Source organism: Castor canadensis, chromosome 6 (genome assembly GCF_047511655.1).
Source record: "Castor canadensis chromosome 6, mCasCan1.hap1v2, whole genome shotgun sequence".
NCBI lineage: Eukaryota > Metazoa > Chordata > Mammalia > Rodentia > Castoridae > Castor > Castor canadensis.
The window spans coordinates 3,219,588-3,241,740 of record NC_133391.1 but is presented as its reverse complement, the minus strand read 5'-3'; the positions used below and the strand labels follow the sequence as shown (position 1 = coordinate 3,241,740).

At 42.8% G+C, this 22,153-nt stretch overlaps 1 protein-coding gene and 1 long non-coding RNA gene across 4 annotated transcripts; one reads left to right on the top strand and one right to left on the bottom strand.

The window, feature by feature from the left end:
* Positions 1-1,714: 1,714 nt before the first annotated feature.
* Positions 1,715-2,738, bottom strand: LOC141423975 (uncharacterized). Its single transcript, XR_012448741.1, has 2 exons — positions 2,125-2,738; positions 1,715-2,031 (listed from the first exon to the last, which is right to left on the bottom strand). It is a non-coding gene; the product is annotated as an uncharacterized lncRNA (long non-coding RNA).
* A 106-nt stretch (positions 2,739-2,844) lies between these two features.
* Positions 2,845-20,290, top strand: Rbak (RB associated KRAB zinc finger). 3 transcript variants are annotated; one of them, XM_020188073.2, is made up of 5 exons: positions 2,845-3,117; positions 4,280-4,336; positions 12,935-13,061; positions 13,313-13,408; positions 14,263-20,290. In XM_020188073.2, the coding sequence occupies exons 2-5, from the start codon at positions 4,322-4,324 to the stop codon at positions 16,161-16,163; spliced, it is 2,139 nt and encodes a 712-aa protein (XP_020043662.2). In that variant the 5' UTR covers positions 2,845-3,117; positions 4,280-4,321; the 3' UTR covers positions 16,164-20,290. The 3 variants fall into 3 exon arrangements, with proteins under 3 accessions (XP_020043662.2, XP_073931605.1, XP_073931606.1); XM_074075504.1 differs by lacking the exon at positions 2,845-3,117 and having other exon boundaries at positions 4,314-4,336; positions 12,935-13,125; XM_074075505.1 differs by lacking the exons at positions 2,845-3,117; positions 4,280-4,336 and having other exon boundaries at positions 12,947-13,061; positions 13,347-13,408.
* The last annotated feature ends 1,863 nt before the right edge of the window (positions 20,291-22,153 follow it).

Genomic DNA, 22,153 nt, shown 5'->3' with positions numbered 1-22,153 from the left:
GTGATGGGTCACTTTATTTCAGAAATTTCTATTTCTCAGTCTTAGAAACTATCCCCAAATTATTCCATTGGCGATTTTCTGTTCCTGTTCCCACCTGCTGTTCTTTTTGGAAATAATTTTATTCACTTATTGAATTGGTCCTCAAATATTCTGAAAGATTGACTCAATTTTGCTTCCAAACCATCAACTTATATTTTCCTTTATTATCTTGACTTTCTTATTAAATAATTTGTCTGAATGTTCCTTTTTTTTTTATAGTGCCCTGTTCTTGTTTCATGGATACAGGATCTCCTCTTACCTCTCTGAGAACATGATGAGAATTTTTTTTTTGAAGTACTGGGCTTTGAGCAAGGCAAGCTCTGTACCATATGAGCCACATCTCCAGACCAGAAAACAAATTCTATGTCATAAAAACTTAAAATATAATAAACATTTGGCTAGGAACTGTAGGTCAGTGGTAGAGCACTTGCCTAGGATGCATAAGGCTCTGAGTTTAAGCCCCAGCACTTCAAAAAAAAGTTGATAAAAATGAATGCAAAAACAATAATGAATTGCTTTACTGTTGTGGGAAATTACGAGCTGAGATAGGGGACTCTGAGGCAGATTAGCACAAAGCAATGTTTATTGTGCTGATGACACAGACCCAGCGGACTCATGTCCAAAGGCTGAACCCCGGGAACAAAGGGGTCTCACCTTATATTCCCTTCCAAGCAGGTTAAAAAAGCAAAAAGCAAAGCCCAACCCACGTATGGCTGCATGTGACTCCATTGGCTATTTCATTCCCCCAGTGCTATGTGACCTTCATGTTTTAATTCTTTAAGTTTTATCTCTCTGCTTTGCCATCCTCTCCCCCTGTCTCCTTAGAACACAGCCTGTCTGTTTCTCTTCTGGCCCTCCTCCCTGCCACATTACAACTTTGGGTGAGACATTTGCAAGAAGGATGCAAAATTGATGAAGGAATGTCAAACAAAATCACAATGTGGTAGCACTTCATACCTAAGAGGGAGCTATAATAAAACAAAATAATAACTGCTAGCAAGGATGTAGAGAAAGTGAAGTCCATTAGCATTGCTGCTGGGAATGTGACATGGTGCAGCCTCTTTTTGGTTCCTCAAAAAGTTAAACACAGGGCTGGAGGCATGGCTCAAGCAGTAGAGCGCCCACCTAGCAAGTGTGAAGCCCTGAGTTCAAACCTCAGTACCACCAAAAAAACAAAAGTTGAACATAGAGTAAACATATAATGCAGCAATTTACTCCTGGCTGTGTACCCAGCAGTACTGAAAACAGATTCTCAAACAAGCTCTTGATGCAAATGTTCACAACACCCTTATTCACCACGGCCAAAAGGTAAAAACACAAATGCCCATGGATGGAGTGTATAGACAAAACTGATTTCAACATACAGTGGAATATTAATCAGTCTTAAGAAAGAACGAAGCTCTGCGTTGGTGGCTCACGCCTGTAATACTAGCCACTTGGGAGGCTGAGATAGGGAGGACAATGATTCCAGGCCAGCCTGGCCAAAAAAGTTTCCAAGACCCCATCTCAATGGAAAAAAGCAAAAGGTGGATGTGGTGGCAGGAGCCTGTCATTCCAGCGACAGCAGGAGACTTAGAACACTCATGGTCCTAAGCCAAAAGGAAGAACCCTGTCACCGGAGCAAAAAGTGAAAGGAAAGTGAAGAAGTGGAAAAGAATCACATCTGCGACCTTCGTAAGCAGCAGGCCTTTATTAGGGAGAGGAGACCTGAGAGGGACCCTCAGCCAGCAGAGTAACACTCAGAGAGGGGCGAGAGCACGCCTTTCTTACAGGCTGGGGATTTTAAACATTCCGTGGTGGGAAGAGGGAGGCTGGAGGGGGATGGGTTGGGGTGGTTGGGAAAGAGGATGGGGGAGGCGTTGGACATTAGCGGGGAGGCCATTAGGGTTGAGCAGGTATGCGTGTTGTTATCTCGACATTCCAGCAGTTCCAGCATTTGCATTGTTTCAGTGTTTCCTAGCAAGTGGGAAGTCCTGAGTTCAAACCCCGGTACTGCCAAAAAGAAAAAACAAAAAAGAAGAAGAAGAAGCGTTGCTACATTGTGTGCTTATAAATGTACATATTTATATACGCAAATACACTTACTGCCTCCCAGATTTTTGGTCGTTGCTTGCTCTGTGATCACAGAGTTGGTTCTTTTAAATCTTTCTCTTTTTCCAGGCGCAACAAGGTTATACCTTGTCAGGAAGGGATGCTGGGACGATATAAGAGGACGATTTTACCCTTAGTTCCCCCCTCTTCTTAGATAAGGAAACTGAGGCCCAGGAAGTTTTCCCAGTCACCCAGCAATAAGTGCCATCTGGCGCTGAAGCCTGCGTCTCCCTTAGGGCCCCAGGCCACCCACTCTCCGTACCCTTCCTAGAAGGTCTAGCTCCATCTCAGAGCCCTCGGTGTGCCCTCGTACGTGTGAAACATCGAGTATTTTAGTGAAGAGAACACAACACACTCTTTCCTTTCCTACGATATGTCAAATCTCGGTTCTAACCAAAGGGTCTTAATCTATCAGAGGACTTGGGACCAGCACGCAAACAGGCTGCTAGTTCTTGGAGCTTAAGGGAGCGAAACCAAGTGTAAAAGTGAGTGTGAGGGGCTTCCGGAGGCCATTGCTTCTAAAACAGTGCCTCTGAGCGGCTAGACGAAGTGGAGATTTCTACCACGCTCCCTAAACCTAGTGTCGCATAGCCTTTTGGGAAATAGAGTCCTCGTACTCTCCCTGGGATCAGCAGGGAGCCCGGGGACGGGACTTCCGGCGCCCTGCTGCGCATGCGCGCCTCTCTCTGCGTGCGCGTTCACGCATGCGCACGGCTGCTGCACTGCCCTCGCTTCCTGTCTGTCCCAGTTCACTTGCAGCCTTCGCTCCCAGACTTGGTCCTCTGGTCTGTGAGAACAGCGTTGCTAGCGGGGCTGAGGGCCGAGCGACCGGGCGGGCACTAAGCGGGTGCTACTGTGCGCGTCAAGGTCCGCGTGGGCCGGCGGAGGCGCGAAGGGGAAGCGAAGAGCCCGCGGCGGAGGACCCGGCGGGCGGCGGCGGCTGGACCGGGCCCGGCGCGCGGCATCCTCGGCGGACGCAGCCGGACGGTGAGTGCCGAGGACGGCAGAACTGGGCCCCGGGAGGGACGTTCGGCCTGAAGTTGTCCCGAAGGCCCTGGGAGCCCCAGGGCGGTGGGGAGGTCGGGACCTGCGGGCCGGGTGAGCGCGGCCTGCTGCAGCAACCGCGCGGGCACAGCGAGGGGGCAGCGCAGGTTCCGCGGCCCCGGGGACGGAGGCCCGGCGGGCTGCACGGGTCACGGCGCTCCGTGAGGGGCTGTGAGGACCGGGAATGACGTCCTGACTCCGCACCCCGACACCCCTTCCCCCAGCTGTCCCCGCTCCAGGATCCCCGGGTCTAAACGTCATGGGCACCTCTGTTCTTTGTCTGCTGACCCCCCACTCCCCCAGCTCTGTCCTGTAGAGTCACCCGGTGTAGTGCAGGAAAAGTCTCTTTTGCCTGGATCGATGGAGGAGGAAGACACTGGGCTGGGGAAGATGGGTGACTTGACCAAGGTTAAGGTCACAGGTTTGTTGGTCGCAGTGCTAACGAGACTGCAGTGTTCTGTCCGCTGTGGTCCGGTTTAGTTAAGTACAGCATCAGCCAAGTTTAGGCGGGTACTTTAAAAACCAAACCATTCTTTATGCCCATTAACACCCCTACCCCCTTTTTTGTGATAGGATCTTGTTGTGTGACTGGTACTGGCCTTGAACTCATGATCTTCCAGCATCAGCTTTCCAAGTGCTGGGATTACGGTGTACACCACAATGCCCAGGCATTCATTCCATTTTTGAGAGCTCAAATTCTCAATTCCTGTGGCTTCTTTGATTTTAAGCAATTTGAAGAGCCAGTAAGCTGGGATGTGGCTCACAGGTAAGAGTTTGAGCTGGGCATGTACAAGGCCGTGTTTCGATTCTCAACACCACAACCCAAACCAAACAATAATAAAATGAATGCACATCCCAAGAAAACTTTCGGTTTTTGTGCCTTGTGTTTAATAGTGGCAGAGCATTTGAGAAAGGGAGTCAAGGCTTATATTCAACTTTGAGTGTCTAAGCCATCCTGTATCACCTGATGATTTAGAATTTAAAAAGTGTGTGTTTCCTGACTGTCACTGGTTTTTTTCCCCTCTTGAGTTTTCAGTAGGTATACTCCGTTTGATGGTTCAGCTAGATAATTCCTGACTGAAGTGACCTGCTTCTCCTCCCTTAGGTCCACCCTCAATAGACTACAGTTTCCCAAGAGCAGCAGAAAATGAACAGATTGAAGGTGAGTGTTCCTGTTTGTGTATATTTTCTTTCCCTCTTCTTCGTAATACATTTGAGGAGGTTTATAAGGATCTGTTCTTTAAATGACAATGTAGAAATGGATAAAAGATATTATCAAGTGAAATGCAGTCAGAGAAGCAAATCAGCACTGAGAGCCTTTTGTAAGGTCTTTGGTGCAGGTGAGTGATAGTTTAGGGCTAATGAAGCTATTGCCAAGTAGCACTTTTTTTTTTTCCTTTTTTGTGGAAATGGAGTTTGAACTTAGGGCTTCAAGATTGCTAAGCAGCTCTCTACCTCTGGAGCCTCACCTCCAGCCCTTTTTGCACTGGTTATTTTGGAAATAAAGTCTTGCTTTTTGCCAGAGTGAATACTGAGATCCTCCTCTTTTAAGCTCTCTGCTGTTTTTTTTTTTTTTCCAAACTCCCCCATCTCTACCCAGCTGACCTTGAACTACAATTTTTCCAATCTTAGCTTCCGGAGTAGCTAGGATTACAGGTGTGCATCCCCAATGCCTGGCTTGATAGGCTAGATAGTCATAGAAAAAGGAAAGTAACATCCATTACATCATCAGTGAAAATGAAGACATTACAAGACACCATTGTTGTTACCTGTGAGTTTTAAAGATTTTTCTTTGTTAAAGTAGGTATAATTGCAGATAGCTTTCCTAATAAACTATTGTGGTGCATGACTTCTCTTTGTCTTTGTTTTTTGTTTGTTTTGTGGACCAAATTGTTTAATCCAGGGATGAAATCAGGATCATGGGGGCATGACCTGATCATCCTTTACTGACCTGCTTCTCCTCCCCTGGGTCCATATTTCTGTCTGTTTGGGTTGGACAGCAAACAATGCAAGAATATTCACTAACAAAGATTTCTTCACTTCCTATTCACATTCATTTCTCAGTATTTTGGTTACATCTTTACCACTTTCCTGAATCTGTAGGTAAAGAATACCAATGACTTAATAACAGGCAAATCCAGTGTACATTTTCCAGTCCTTGCCTCATACGGCCCTTCATCTGCTTTGACATTTGTTGCTCCCAAAGTCGTACTTCCTTCATGGCATCTCTCCTTTTACTCTGGGCATCTCTCCTTTTACTCCGGGGGTAGGGGTGGGGAGCTTAAAAAACTCATCTGGGGACTGGGGATATAGCTTAGTGTTAGAGAGCACTTGCCTACCCTGTCTGCACGTCTGAGTTCATCCTCAGTACTGGGGGGAAAAAAAAAGACAGACACAAAAAAATATGTATTTCTGTATTTGTCTGTAAGTGATAGCCAGTCTTTCTTTAACAGAGTGGAGACTACCCACAATGCCATTCTTTTTGAATATATAATGTCTGGTGTTTCGGTTTTCTAGAAAAGTTTTGGTATGTTTTCTCTCAGTATACGGTGACATCCACACGCTGCAGTTGGAAGATAAATGTTTTATTGATAGTTCCCCTAATATGTCTCTTTCTGCTGTTTATTGTTTGAAGAAACTAATTTGTTTATCCTCAGTTTCTCAGTTTGGAATGTGTTGTCATAGTGTTACCTTTAGCGAATTTTTTTAATTCCTTTTATGCCTTGAACACTTGGTAGCTTGATCTGGAAGTCTGATCAGGTCGATTAAGTTCACTTCTTTTGTCAGGACTGTTTTTCATGGCATTGCTTCCTTTCTTGCGGGGTCTCTGTCACCCTCCTGGCTCTGCTTTTGTGAGGTGAGCGTCTTCTGCTTGATGATCATTGCCACAGTCTATGGATTCCCTTGGGAGGCAGAATGGCAGTCCACTAATTCTACCCTTTCTTCCTCATTTACAAGCTAGAGTACTTATCTGAAACTCAGCTTCACTTCATTTTTGTTGTATATTGGAAGACAGGAAGATAGTTTTCAAAATTTTGAGTAGCAATTTTGTTTTTTTGGCTGGTTATCATGAGGCCATGGGTTTAAAAATGTTTCATGTTGGCTGGACACAGTGACTTATTTCTGTAATCCCAGCTACTCCAGAGGCAGAGTGGAGTATCCCAGGCCAAAAAAAAAAAAAGTTACTGCAACCCCACCTCAACGTCAAGCCAGGCATGGTGGTGGTACACACCTTAGATCTCAGCTACCAACAGACAGAAGTAGGAGGACTGGTCCAAGGCTGCCCCAGTCAAAAACGAGACTCTATCCAAAAAATAACTCAAGCCAAACAGGGCAGGGAGTGTGCCTCAGGTGGTACAGAGCCCCTGCCTGGCAAGTGTGAGGCTCTCACATGCTAGGCAAGTGCTCCACCAAATTTCAAGTAGCTCAGGTGACGTGAAGTTGCAGATCACTTGGATATTTAAGTGGTTCCATCTGCGGGCAGGGAAGACCCCTTTAAGTTGATTTCCAAGTCCTTTTGAAATACCTCATATATTTGATAGCATTTGTTTGTAATCAGTATTTTATGTAGAAATAATTTGAGATTTACAGAAGAGTTGCAAAGAAATCACATTCTTTTTGCTCAGAAACTTCAGTTCTTAACATTTTACCACATTTGCCTCTGTGTGTGTGTCCATACACATTTATGCATGCACATATTTCCTGTACCATTTGAAAGAGGGTGCCACGTGTCGTGCCTCTTTGCCATGTAATGCTTCAGATTATCCCTCCTATAGGCAAGGACATTCCCTTACGTATCAATGGCACAATTAGAGAATTCTAATTGTACTTCATTTAAAGTACAGTTCATTTTCCAATTTTGCTAGTTTCCCAGTATTTTCCTTTATGGCAGTCATTATTTCTGGTAGAAGAGTCAGTCCAGGATTATGAACTGCACTTAGCTTTCATGCTTTTTTAAGGCTATTTAATGTGGAGTAGTTTCTCAGTGTCATTATACTATTGGAAGAATTATAGGCCAGTTATTTTATTAAAAAGTCTTTGAGATTAGGTTTCCCTGATGTTTGCTCACGCTTTGCATTTAGATTGTGAATTTCTGGCTGAACACTGCATGAAAACTTAGATTTCTGGATTAGAGTAGGATCTGCACACTAGAGAAGACGAATGTCCTGCTCCTGTGGGGTGGAGTGTGTGTGAGCGCTGATGACATCAGATTGATGAAATCGGCTGCATTGTCCATGTGTTCTCTGTCTTTGCTGACTTTCTGCTACTTGTGAAGGGCGGATGAAATCTTCTGCAGTTACTTTGTTGCTTTCTTTGGAATTCTGTCAGTTTTTGCTTCCTATATTTATTACTTGGATAAACCTTCAAGATTATGTCTGCCTAGAGTGCACAAGGCCCAGGATTTAATGTCCAGCACTGCATTTAAAGAAAAAAGATTTTAATGTTTTTCTCAATTACCACTTTGCTGTTGAAAAAAGCCACTGAGTCCCTTTTGAGTGATGTGGGCATAGTACATCTTACTTTACCTTCTGCTGTTAGTGTGTTTGCGTCTTTGCATTGAGCACGCTTTTCTTATAGGTAATGTACAGCTGGGCCTTGCGCTTTGTTTTTGTCTACTCTGACAATTTCTGCCTTTTGGTTGAGGATGCTTGGACCACTGCTGTACAATGTGTTTGTTACTGTATCTGGTGAGGTTAGAGTCTGTTCTGTTTCTATTTGTCCCATATTTCTTCTAAGTCTTCCTTCCTTTTGTTTTTTGTGTTTTGTCTTGCTGCAGGTGCTGGGGATTGAAGCCAGGGCTTCATACATGCTAGGCAAGCCCTCTACCACTGACCAAACTCCCAGACCCTTGATTTATGTTTCTTATTATGCCATCTTACGTCCTCTGTTGGGCCTTTAACTATAACACTACTTTGTTACTCTGCTAGGTGTTTGGGATTTATAGTATGCAACTTTAATGTATCATAGTTTACCTTCCAGAAATACACTGCTTTACATAAGAGCTCACAACAGGTACTTCCATGTCTCCTCCCTTTGGTCATTACACTATTGCTGAATAATGATCTTTTAAAGAGTTTTACCTAATGAGAGAATTCACAGCTACCATTTCTAGTCCTCTTTGTTCCTTTGTATAGAACCAGGTTTAATTTGCTATCATTCACTCCTCTCTGAAGACTTTTAACATTTCTAATTGGTGAGGAAATCTTTCAGCTCCTCTGTCAGAAATATCCTCATTTTTCCTTTGCTTTAGTGGGGATTTTTGCTGGAGTTTTTCCCCAAATGCTTTAAATGTATTCCTCCCCCGCTTCTCAGTTGTAGTGTTTCCAAAAGAAATCTGATCTCACCTGTCTTTGTTCCTCTGTATATAATATGTTCCCTCTTTTTTCATTGCTGTTTGTCAACTTTTCTGTTTCTCACTGGTTTGGAACAGTTTTCTTGTGATGTGTCATAGTGTCACCTTCTTCAATTTTCTTTGTTTGGGGAGTGTTGAACTTCTTGGATTTTTGCATTTGTGGTTTTCATCAATATTGGGGGAATTCTCCTCCTCATTACTTCCCCACCTTCCTTTGCTGGTTGAAATTGTCCCACAAACCCCCTCTCCCCCCAAATATTCTTGATTTCAATTTTCCTGTCGGTTTCATTTTATACAGCCTCAATAACTCTGTTTTCATGTTTTGTTTTATTTATCCCTGAAATGCCATTGATCTTGTCCAGTGTAATTTTCACCTCAGATTTTATACTTTTCACCAGTAACAGTTCTGTTTGGGTCTCTACTCAAGTTTTTGAACATGTGGAATACAATTATAAACTGTTCTGGTGTTCTCTACTAGTTATAACATCTCAGCCATTTCTGAGCTAGTCTTTATTCACTGGTTTCTTCCTCATAGCTTATATTTTTCCTGCCTATTTCTCCCACTCTCACCTCCTTCTCCTAAGCTCTGCCCCTTCTCCCCTGTTCCACAGTCTGGAGAGGTCCTTGTTTCCACCTCTGATGGGTCACCGTCCTTCACTGCATAGGGACCAGTGTCTTGAGAACCATTGCTTCTGTGTGTGGGAGGGTTGCAGGAGGAGGGTAAATCCAGTCCATTAGTTCATCACCACTAAAAGCACATGTCTTAATGTTTGAGTCATAGTTAGAAAGCCTTACCCCACATGGAGGTTACAGAGAAATCCACCTGGTTCCTTCTTTTCTTGTAAGGTTTCATTTTGACATTTAGATCACTGACCCAGTTGGAGTTGGAGTTTATTCTTCTATGGTGTGAGGTATGGATGCAGTTTGATCCATGTCCAAGTGGTTAGCATTTGCTTTAACAAATTTGTATTAATCAGTCTTGTGTGACTGCAATGAAACGCCAGAGGCAGCTCACTTGTAAAGAAAAAAGGTTGCTTATCTCACCAGTTTGAAGGTTCATGGGTGTGATGAGGCTACAGCTCCATTTTGGGCTGTGTCACATCACAGTTGAGCTATGTGTTTAGGAGCTCACATTACCAAATAGGAAAGTCAGAGTCTGGTGTCCCTCAGTCCCTTCTGAGGGCACAGCCTCTGAGCTAAGGACCTCTCATTAGGTCCCACCTCCCCAAAGTTCTACCACCCCCTAACAGTGCCACCTGGGGATCAAGCGTTTAATCACAGTGCACTCTTGGGGGACACTTAGGCCACACCCAAACCATAGCACAAATGATTGGGACATTCCTGTTATCACCTAATCAGAAAAGTCTTTCTAGATTCACTTTTCTTTTTCTGCTCTTTCGGGTTTTTTTGTTGTTTGTTTGTTTTCATTGGTTTGGTGGGGGAAGTTGGGGTGTTTTTGTTTTGGTTTTGGTGCTGGATTTTGAATCTAGGGCTTTGTGCATGTTAAGCATGTGCTCTGCCCCTGAGCTACACTTCCAGCCCTACCAAGCTGTTTTAATCATAGAGGCCATGTTTAAAACCTAGTACTGTTAGGCCCCTTTCATAGCTTGTTTTCCATTTACAATTTTCCTGGCTGTTCTCCATTCCTCCCTTCCCAGTATGGACTTCTGTGTCATCTGGAACAAATTCTGGACCTTGTGTCTTTGCAGGAGTAAGCTTGTTGTTTTTGTTAGGATCATATTTCCATAAAGTAACTTAGGGTAACTGACACCTTTATGTTATTAAGTTGACCTGTCCAAGAGTAAGGAATATTCCATTTGTTCCTCTCTGCCTGCATACCTTTCAGGAGTAAAGATATCCTAGTAGAAACACCCTGTGTGCATTTGGGTTGCATCTTCTTACTCTATGAGAGCAGGGCTGTTGATTTGCGTGTTACCTGCACTGTGACATGACAGTTGTTTTATGGATTTGGTCTCATCGTCAGTTCTCTGAGTTTTAATGTCATCTGCAAATGAGAGTCATTTCTCCTTGGTTTCATTCCTTTAGCTGTTTCCTCCCGTTGGAGGAAATGAGTGTTTTACCTCGCTCCTGATTTTAGTGAGAGTGTGCGTCTTTTCTCCACTGAGGAAAATCCCGACTTCAGTATTCATTTCCATTTCTTATTTTCTGAGAAAGTTCCTGAGTTACTATTCTGTGTCCCCTTTGTTAAACAAGATTCTTATGTGAGGATTTTTTTTTTTAAACAATCCAGTCTCTAAGTTCTAAGCATTCTTTGCCCAATGCTCTTGTTTTAATTATTTAAAAATATGGGTCAGGAGACATAATTTGAGTTCTGCTTCCTGTATGAATTTGGTTCCACTGGTGTTGATCACTCATATTGATGCTGCTCTTTCATTCATGCTCTTTTCCTCAGTTCGCCAGTGAGTCTTGCTTTTCTTTTGCCGTTTGTAGCGAAGAGCAGCCAGTGTGAATGTGCTCCAGTGATTACCCCAACTGATGCCTGGTTCATTTCTGGAGACCATGGCTGCGGAGTATGAGAGCTGTCTGGGAGGCCACCTTGTTAGATGGCCATCACTTCATTTTCCTAGAAGAGGAAAAGCAGCAGCCAAGTCAATCTGTTCAAATTGCTTTCCGTTAACAAGGGTTTTCTACATTTGCTGTATGGGAAGATCCACGTACAGTGTGGCTAGGGATAAATAAATACTCTGGTTTGCTGAGACAGCCCTGGACTGCACCTGCATTCCTGGTGTCCCACCCAGAGGTTTCTCTTTGGACAGTGCATACATGGTCGCCCTGATAATGGACTCTATGACATCTGGCTGCCAGAGGTTTCTCTTGCAGACTCAGCACTTGTCCTGCTGCTCTGTAAACTGACCCCAGGTACCAAGCAAACTGCTCGGGTCCTGTGGCTCATTTTCCTGTCATCAATCTCTGTTCCTACTGGAGCCCCAGCCTGTTAATTGGCCTCAAGTCTTCAAGGGCTCTACTGGAGACTGCCCACTTTGCTACAGGCAGCCTGGATACAGTGTGTGTCCCAAGGCTCTGATTTCTTGGGTCTCCTTCTTGTCTCTGTACATCAAGGATATGCATGAGACACTGCTGGTGGAAGAACTTCTGTGTTCCGGTACTCTTAGTAGAATGGAACTAATTTTTTTTGTTGAGTTGGACTTATTTTCAAGGCGGGAAAATAATTGTGTATGTTTGATTTACTCTCTTGAGTTAGAATTAATTGTTATTACTGTTATTGTCAGAAGCTGACTTTGGGAATGTGCCTTCTTGGCATCTTTTGACCTGTTCTTCTTCGCTAAACACTTAAATATTGATGCTACTTCACTGGTACTTTTTATACCTCATCATCACCTTTCTTCCTTAATCCTGTAGAATACACAGTTCACCTTTCAGGACTTTAAATTAATTGGATCTGTGAAGCCTAATTGGAACATAGAGTTGAAGTAGTTTGGGTTGTGTTTGTTAATCTTCTTCGTATATCACGCTAATAACAACTTCAGGTGTTCATTCAAACTATATATTGCTGCAAGAATAAAATGTTTGAGATATGATGCTTGAGCTGGGCTGGGGGGGTGGCTCAAGTGGAAGAGCACCTGCCTCCAAGCACAAAGCACTGATGTCTTCAACCCCCAGTACCCCCTCAAAAAGAAGATGTTGCCAGGTGCCAGTTGCTCACACCTGTAATCCTAGCTACTCAGGAGGCAGAGATCAGAAGGATTGTGGTTTGAAACCAGCCTGGGCAAGTAGTTCATGAGACCCTATCTCAAAAAACCTTATCACAGAAAAAATAGGTTTGTTGGAGTGCTCAGTGTGTAGGCCCTGAATTCAAATCCCAATACCACAAAAAATAAATAAATAAAGATGTTAAGCTGAAACTCTAAGTAAAAAAAAAAAAAAAAAACTTAGCAATGCGGTTAACCAGAGGTAACTGGCTATGCAAATAAAAGAGGCAAAAAGGATCTGAGAGCTGAAACTGGGTGAGAGCACCAGGATAGTGATGAGAAGGAAAGAGACAAAGCCTTAGTCGAGTGCTGAGGACCATGAAGGGATCTGAAAGGGGAGGGAATGGCCAGCAAAGAAGACCCAAGAAAGTGACAAGGAGTAAAACACATGTATTTGTTTATATGTGTCTCCTCGTTAGGCTGTCACTGTCTTGAGAATGGGAGTGGGGTTTTACTTGTATCCCCAAAACTCACATAGTCTAGTTGCAAAATGGGAACTCAGTTGTGTTTTGATTTTAATTTTTGTTTCTTACATATTGAAAACCTCAAAGGTAGTCAAGCTCCAATATCGTTTGTTAAGTTGTTCAGTGTTCACAGTTAACTGTACCAGTGAACTTGAGAAAATCTTGTCTCCAGTGCCTTTTTCATGTCACTCAACTCTGTGCTGCCGTTGCAGGAACCGGTGTCCTTCAAGGACGTGGCTGTGGACTTCACCCAGGAGGAGTGGCAGCAGCTGGACGCTGACGAGAAGACCACGTACAGGGACGTGATGCTGGAGAACTACAGCAACCTCGTCTCCGTGGGTGAGGCCGCTTGCTATCTAAACACTTGAAATTTAGACTCTTCTTGAGTTTGAGGAAACAAATGGTAAGCTCTTTTTAGTTCCTTTTGGGCAGAGGTCAAGTTTTGTATTTTTACCTCTCCATTGGAAGGTTCTGATTTTGATAAGTAAAAAATGGGGTCTTTATTGTATAGCATGGGTGGCAGCATCTTCTGCAGTCGATTTCTGAAGTCAGCCAGCTAGTCCAAGTACCTCTGCATTTCTTGTTAACAGGGTACGATGTTACCAAACCAAATGTGATCGTTAGGTTGGAGCAGGGAGAAGAGCCATGGATGATAGAAGGTGACTTGTCCTCTCACAGTTGTCCAGGTGAGTGAGTAGAATGTCAAATTTTAGAAAATGGTCATCCCAGTTGTAGGGCAGCTTTAGGAACTTGATGCTTAAGGCTTTACACCAGATGCAACATAGGAGTATGGAAACTCTTGTTTGTCTTCAGAAAAAGTATTGTGATAGGGACGTGACCAGTTGGGGAAATTGTAGTCATCACATTGAAAGGAAATTTATAATTAAACATAATGAGCATTGACTTTGTATCATAAACTCTTCTAAGCCCTGGTTGTGAGGTCTCTCTAAATGGTAGGAAATTTACAGCAGTGTAGAGAGACAAAGATGTGGGAAGAATCTAGGGTGGTCATCTTGGTATGCAGTGATGTCTTGCCATTTAATATAAATTTTGATGCATTTCTCCCAGACGTAGTCCATACTTAATATTAAGTTACCTTTGCACATGTGCCCAGTAATTATTCTCCCACTGACCCTTTTCCTCCAAATCATCCCACTTCTTCCTGGATCAGCACCCTTTCAATGACTTTACACTCTGCTCATAATTTCTTGGGTTTTTTTTCACCTTTCCTACCAAAGATTGACTATTTGTAAAGTAACAAAGGTGCTTATGTTCAGTGTGGATTTACTCACTTTTTCCACTACTACTGAGTTCCTGCCCACCCTCCTCCTTCCACACATCTCCCCACCCATGTATGTGTGCATGTGTGCAAAAAAAAAATCAAAGGAAAGCAAGCCCTATACACTCATAATTAGTTTTATTTGTGGACAGTGGTCCTAAGTGAGAATCAGTCCCACAAATGAAATATGTAGATACCACTCCCATTCGGTAGCTTGTGTGTTCAAATTGACAAGGTTTATTTAATTGTGCTTCTTTTCAGGAGAAGTCTGCAAAGCTGGTGACCTAGTAGAGGACATTGAAGGCAAGCATTTGAGGCAAGCTGTCGACATCAACAACCAAGACCTGCTGGAAGACAGAGGGTGTGCATTTGAAAAAATGTGCAATGTAGAATCTCTCCTTGTTTCACCAAGCATGATAGCTCACAGTTGTGTCTCCTGTGGAAAGAATTTAGAATCTATTTCAGAATTAATTAGTAGTGATGGAAGCTATGCAACAAAGAGATTTGGAGAGTGCATTGAATGTGGAAAAACATACGGAGAGACACCCTATGAGTTTAATCAAAATAGGGATGTCTGTTCTCAAAGTGAGGAAAGTGTTCTGCAGAAAATTGACATTTTGGAGAAACCGTTTCCATATGAGTGTATGGAAGCCCTGGACAATGGAGCTGTTCTCATTGCTCACCAGAGAGCTCACATGGGGGAAAAGCCCTATGGGTGGGATGATTCTGCACCAGACTTCCTCCAGATCTCGAATTTCAGTACATATCAGAGATCACAAATGGAAATGAAGCCCTTTGAGTGCACAGAATGTGGAAAGTCCTTCTGTAAAAAGTCAAAATTCATCATACACCAGAGGGCACACACAGGAGAGAAGCCCTATGAATGTAATGTGTGTGGGAAGTCCTTTAGTCAAAAGGGAACCCTCACCGTCCATCGCAGATCACACTTAGAGGAGAAGCCCTATAAGTGTAATGAATGTGGGAAAACCTTCTGTCAGAAGTTACACCTCACGCAGCATCTGAGAACTCATTCAGGAGAGAAGCCCTACGAATGTAACGAGTGTGGGAAAACCTTCTGCCAGAAGACACATCTCACCCTACACCAGAGAAATCATTCAGGGGAGAGACCCTATCCATGTAACGAGTGTGGGAAGTCCTTCTCTCGCAAGTCAGCGCTGAATGACCACCAGAGAACACACACAGGAGAGAAGCTTTATAAATGCAATGAGTGTGGGAAGTCCTACTACCGAAAATCCACCCTTATTACACATCAGAGAACACACACTGGAGAGAAGCCCTATCAGTGCAGTGAGTGTGGGAAATTCTTCTCCCGGGTGTCATACCTCACTATACACTATAGGAGTCACTTAGAAGAGAAACCCTATGAATGTACTGAGTGTGGCAAAACCTTCAATCTAAATTCAGCCTTCATTCGGCATCGGAAGGTACACACAGAAGAGAAACTCCACGAGTGTAGTGAGTGTGGAAAGTTCTCTCAGTTGCCCTACCTTCCTGACCAACAACCAACCTGTTTAGGAGAGAAATCCTATGAGTGTAATGAGTGTGGGAAAACCTTCCATGAAGAGTCCGCCCTCAGTGGGCACCAGTCACTTCCAGAAGGGGAGAAAACCTATGAATGTAATATATGTGGAAAGTCATTCTCCGACTTGTCGTGCTACACTGTGCATTACAGAGGTCATTCAGAAGAGAAGCCCTTTGGCTGTAACGAATGTGGGAAAACCTTCTCCCATAATTCATCCCTCTTTAGACATCAGAGAGTGCACACAGGCGAGAAGCCCTATGAATGTTACGAATGTGGGAAGTTCTTCTCTCAGAAGTCGTATCTCACTATCCATCATCGGATCCATTCCGGTGAGAAGCCCTATGAATGTAGTAAGTGTGGGAAAGTCTTCTCTCGGATGTCAAACCTCACTGTACATTACCGAAGCCATTCAGGAGAGAAGCCCTATGAGTGTAACGAATGTGGGAAGGTCTTCTCTCAGAAGTCGTACCTCACTGTGCATTACAGAACTCATTCAGGAGAGAAGCCTTATGAATGTACTGAGTGTGGGAAAAAGTTCCACCACAGGTCTGCCTTCAACAGCCACCAGAGAATTCATAAAAGAGGGAATATGAATGTACTCGATGTGGAAAACCTCTGAAATCAAGCCTCAATTTTTAGAAAATGGTCTGATTATAATGAATATAGGAAATCCACTAGTGAATCAAAAGAAAAACTTTTAAAGGTTTTTTATTTCCTTTTGTAGCGCTGGGAATCAAACCCAGGACCTTGTACATGCTAGGCAAGCGTTCTATCACTTAGCTACATCCCAGCTCCAGCCTGGGAGTCAAATATTCTTCATCTGTGCATTCATGCTCCTGGTGGGGAGAAGCACTAAAGAGGGAGACCCATTTTTTAATCTGAATTTTTCAGAGAATCCCTTGGAATGCAACAAGAAACAAAGCCTCCAACAATCCTATACAACTCATGGGACACCTGATAATTTATACAGTAGTGTAATTTTATAAATATTTAATATTTATTTTAGATTCAAATGTATTGACCTATCAGGGAATCATACTAAAGAGAAATCTATCAATATGATGGATATGAGAAACATTATCTTGGAAGTTATGCTTAAGCCATATTTCTGATGTAAAAACAGGTGTTTTAGGAAAGATACAAGAAGCTATTGGTTCTGAATAAACCTTGATTATGTAAAATAAGCTTTTAAAATCAGGAGTTGATCATGAGGACAATAGTTTAAATAAATGGCACTTCCTGTCATTTTTAAAATGCAATCTAATGGTAATTCTATGCAATTTTATGCAACTTCAGATTTGAAAATTTTGTGAAAAGACAGTATTCTTACTCGAATATTGGAATGGCAGAATGTGCTAACAGCTTGTTTTATTGATGAGATGTGATAAAATAGTAAAAGTACAAAATTTTCTACTTAGAGGAATTTACAAGTGGATTTTTTTTGTGAATCAGTAGAGGAGTCACTTTTTGTGATTTTCAACTGCGCTTAAGCAAAAATGATTTTCAGAAATACTATTCTGATAAACCCTATGCCCATCATTGGGAATTCTTTAAGTCCTTTTCAGTAGAAGAGAACAGATGCTCAGCTTGTGCTCTAAGCATCCCACTCTCATCCTCCTGTTTTCTGACCCACTGATGTGAGTGTCTAGAACCAGAACACTGTAATTCAGAAATTGTACTGAATTTTATGTCATACTGTGTGGTGTCATTTTGTCTATAGCCTTTTATTCCCAATATTTTGGAACAAATTAATATGTTTCTAGCCAATGTTTTCTGCTTGATTAATGTAATGCCCTTTCTCCCCCCATTCCTTGCTGGAAGAGTTTGCTTATTTACCATTTCTCCACATGACACAGGAAATCCCAAGCAGTTTAAACAAATAATAATATATTCCATTCTGATTGCCAGCACAGTAGCCTCCACAGGGGCTGCCTTCCAAGACGGCAAGCAGATGCCTGAAACTGGGGGTGGTACCAAACCCTGTAGGTGCTGTGGTTTGCAATGGTCAGTGTAGTTACAGGTGGCTGTTAAGTGCCGGTCAGGTAGAGGATACAGCCCGGATACATTGGACAGGGATAATTCACATCCCAGGTAGGTGGGAAGATTTCATCAGCAGTACTCAGAATGGTGTGCCATCTCACCTTTATGAACTGCCTATTTCTGAAATTTTCTATTTAATGTGTGGATCATGGTTGACCCCAGATAACTAAAACTTCAGAAAGTGAAGCTTCAGGTAAGGAGGAATTACCATAATGTGATTGTTTCAGTCGTGTGACCCAATCCTGACCAACCAAGTGGAAAATGGCCACCAAATGGGTCTTTTCCCAGAATGTGGGTGATCCAGTATTTAGGAGTCACACTATTAGTTGCATGAAGAAAAGTGATTGCTGTACAGTAAACTCAAGGTACAATCAATGCCCCTTTATGATCTCAGCAAACTTGTAGACAGGAATTTAATTGGATGGAGAGTAGCTTATGCTATAACAAACAGCACACTTAATGGTGAAATGGTGAAAGTTTTCTCCCAAGATTACAGAAAACAGGAATATCCACTTTGAGTAATTTTATGTGACATTGTGCAGAAGGATCTAGCCAAGAAAATCAGAACAGCAAAGACCTAAGGATTGGAAAAGAGGTAAAATTTTTTATTGGCAGAGACTTTGCACATAGGATATTCTGTGGAATGTTTAGGTAACTGCAGTTGATGAAAATTTGAGCAAGGTCCTTGCATACAGGTCATTTTACAAAAATAAAAGATTTTTCGGTATATGAGAAAAAAGTTGAAAAATTTTTAAAGAATACCACTTTAAAAGATCCCCAAGTGCCTAAGATAAGACATTTTCAAGAACTTTAGCCAGAAAAAACTTAGGACATGGACTTAGGTATATCTTGTTCATGGGTTGCAAGACAATCAGAATTAATTCATTTTCGTTGCCATCTTAAAATCCTTTTAGGTTCTTTAATGGAAATTAATGGAAGTTAACAAACTCATTCTAAAGTATATATGAACAGTTAAAAGGCCAGTGATAGTCAATGTTATCTTATAAAATAAATCAGAGCTGGGGAATTTATCAGTCCCAGATATCAAGACCATAGAAGTCTATAGAAACTCTGGTGTGATAGTGGTACAAAGATATATTGACCAGTGGGACAGAATACAGAGGTTCCAGATACCTGACTTGACAAAGTGACATTGAGATACAGTAGGGAGAAGAGTGTTCTGTCCGGTAAATGTTTTCTCAGACTGCACAATTTGACCGAAAATAGAGATAGCAGTCTTAGATTGTGGATTTGTAAAATGTAGAGTAAAGTTATGGGGGACAAAAAGCCTGGGAGAATTTGAGGCCATTGAGTGAGCAGTTTTCTGAAGGAAGATCCAAAAAGCATTAAACCATAAGATAAGAACTGTTACTTTGGATATACTAACTAAGAACTTCTGTTTAATTAGGCACCATTTTTTTTTTGTCTTTTTTGGTGCTGGGATCAAGCCCAGGGCCTCCCTCACGCATGCCAGGCACATGTTCTACCTCTGAGCCACACCCCGGCACCTAAGCAGGCACCATTAAGAAAGTAAGTAGGAAACCACAGAGTGGTTGGACATTCCTGAAATTGATCCACTTGAGGTGGAAAAGGTATTGGCAACTTTTCCAGTAAGGAGCCAAGTGTGTTGGGATTTCTCCTGTCAGAACTGCCCGTCTTTGCAGCAATCGTAGTCTGCAACCAACCAGATGCAGTATATAAACAAATAAGATAGCTCTTTCCCAATAAAGCTTTATTCACAAGCATAGGGCAGTCAGAATCTCGCCTGCAGCTCACCATTTTCTGGTTCTTGATCTAGACTATATAAAGAACACCTACAAACCAACAAAGGACTTGGCCCACCACTTCACAAAAGATGAGACGCAAATAGCAGTAAGGAAATGCGTGTTTCAAACACCATTGTCATACTACTACCCACTAAAATGGAAAGCATGGGAAAGCATCAAGTTTTGACAAGGCTGTATGTAACAGGAATTCTGTAATGCTAGTGCAGTTGCTCACCGATAAACTATTTTGGAAAGCTGGTGCTTCAAGCTAAGTGTATACACCCTTTTACCCAGGCCAGGCAAAAGGTAAACCAAAGGACGCTTGCTGCACACGTGCACAATAAAATGAAAAAAGTTGTATATCTTGACAGCAGAATACTGTCCAGCAATGAGAATTGAGTGAACTAAATCCATGCTGATGTCACCACACTGAATGAAGAAACCCAGACACAAGTGAATGTACCATAGGATTCTATAAAAAGCATGAAGCAAGATTTGTGCAGTTAGAACTCTGTAGCATTTACTTTTGGTTAGTGCTCAAAAGGGTGTGTGTTGTGGCTGGTCATAATCTTTCTGAATCTGGGTGCTGAATACAGGAGTGTGTTCTGAGCTGTGCACTTACGTGTTTTTACGCGTGTATATTTTACTTGGATAAAAAGGTTTTTTTTCATAACAAATTGCTAACACGTGCTCAGTGCTCTTCCAACATATTTTTCTAGATGTGTGACTATGCTACACAATGGGAATTAAATGGTACTTCTGCAGGAAACTGTAGGACTTTTTACTTGCTTGAAGCTTATTTACTTGCTTGAAGCTTACCATAATGTATTAAAGTCAAGTATTTGAAAAGATTGAAGGGCCTTTTGTCATTCTACCCTTTCACTTCTATAAATGAGTCTGAACTGCCTCTTTAATAAAGAATCGAATGTGTATCATTTCACATTTGTCATACTGTTTTTCACACCTCCAAATTTGAGAGGCATCTTAACCAGTAATGCAGAGATGACCTTTCTTTGGGGTAAATAAATAAAATGGTGAGTTTGGTTTGATGAGAAGTATATTTCAAAGGTGTTCAGCTAGTTCAGCAGATGTAAAATACACCATTTTGTTTGGCAGCACTGGAGATTGAAGTCGGGGCCTGGCACTTGTCAGGCAGGTGCTGAACCATGTGAGCCGTGCCTTAATCCTTTCCTTGTTAGTTTCAGATAACTTGAGCTTTTTGCCTAGACTGCCCTTGAACCCTGATTCTCCTATTTCTGTCTTCCAAGTAGCCAAGGTTACAGGAGTAATCCCCAGGCCCAGTCCTAGATACAGTTAACAGTACAGATGTGAGGGGGGTAAAAAAGCAACTAGGACTTTGCACTCAGAAAAAATAGACCCATTTGGGGAGAGACACAGAAAGGGAGTCTAGCTGAGCTTTTAAGGGCACAGTGAGGACAAAATGGGACATTTGATGGTGCAAGCTAGGTACTTTATCTCATTTTTCTCATAGTACAAAAAGCTTTAAGTGTGAACAGATCCATTCTGCTTTGCTTACTGAAGGAGATTGTGGGTATGACTCCCCACGTTGGCCGAATATTCCCAAAGTCCTCTGTGCGTAACCACCAAGCACGGGTCAAGCAGGCCGCATTCTCCCTTCCATACCCAAAGCCTGTGCATTCATTGTGAGATCGCCCTGCCTTCCTCATTTACAACTCGTCTCTTCGACATGCAAAAGGCTTCTATGCAGGACTTTTATCTGAGGCCAAAAACTCATCGTCCGGTCCTTATTCCATCCCAAATTAAGATACAGGGAAACAAGCCCTTCCAAGAGGGATGCACAGACCCCAGCCCAGTACTGTAGCAATGTTCCCCAAATGAAAAGATGTGAAAGGAAAAAGTACAGCTTCTGTCACACAACCCCTTCCTTTCACACTAGGAATTAAAGTCCTGGGGGTTCTGTCACATTGGTGAGCTCCCTTTTAACTGTCAACTTGACAGCAAAGGGCACAGAGTGAGAACATCAAAAGTCCTCCGGGAAGATACAACAGTGCTGTCCTCAGTGGAGGAAGATGTGGTTTCTGGGGACAGTGCAGAATCACTGCAAATATGGCTGGGTCGGCTTCCAAAATGTACTCTTTTTCTGTCCATTTTGCCCAATCACTTCCTTGCCCACTCTGTGACACAGAGGGTCAAAGCACAGCCTTTCTTAGTAGCTCAGGACAGCAGAGCTGGGGCTGGAGTGAGGAGGGGATGAAGCCAGGGCAGGTCGGTGGTGGGTCCACAGTAGTCCCTCTGCACTCCTTATGCTAAGCTTTCAGAGGACAGAAAAAGGGGTGCAGGGAGGGGATCAGTCCAGAACGTTGGTGCCTGGCTTCTGCTTTGGGCAGTGTGTGTCTTGAAGAAACCCGTTCTATAAGGCAGAAATGTGACTGACCTTCTACCACCCTAGACAGAAGTGTGATCAGCCAGAGCATTGCAGGACTCCCTGGAGAAAATGTGTTGTCTCAAAAACCAGCGGACTTCTGAGGAAGTCTGCCACTAATGAACAAACGGGACCACCTATGCTATCTAAACGTTCTCACGAAATTAGAGTATATGGTAACATGAAGTGGAAACAAGCAGCTATAAAGTAAAATGTCTTAATAAAAAGTCAGTGGGCCAGCCAGTGGCTGATGACCTGGGGGTCTTAGAGCTGTGTAGAGTGCTTCAGAAAGAACAAAGGGGTCAAGCTCAGAGGCTCAAGTACACCTGCCTAAGCAAGCATGAGGCCCTGAGCTCAAATCCCAGTGCTGCCAGGCAGGCAAAAGCTGCAGAAAAATAA

Bases quoted from the DNA above. Each gene is read 5' to 3' on its own strand.
- Rbak (XM_020188073.2), top strand. The intron at 13,062-13,312 runs GTGAGGCCGCTT...TCTTGTTAACAG, and splicing joins CAGCAACCTCGTCTCCGTGG to GGTACGATGTTACCAAACCA. The intron at 13,409-14,262 runs GTGAGTGAGTAG...GCTTCTTTTCAG, and splicing joins GTCCTCTCACAGTTGTCCAG to GAGAAGTCTGCAAAGCTGGT.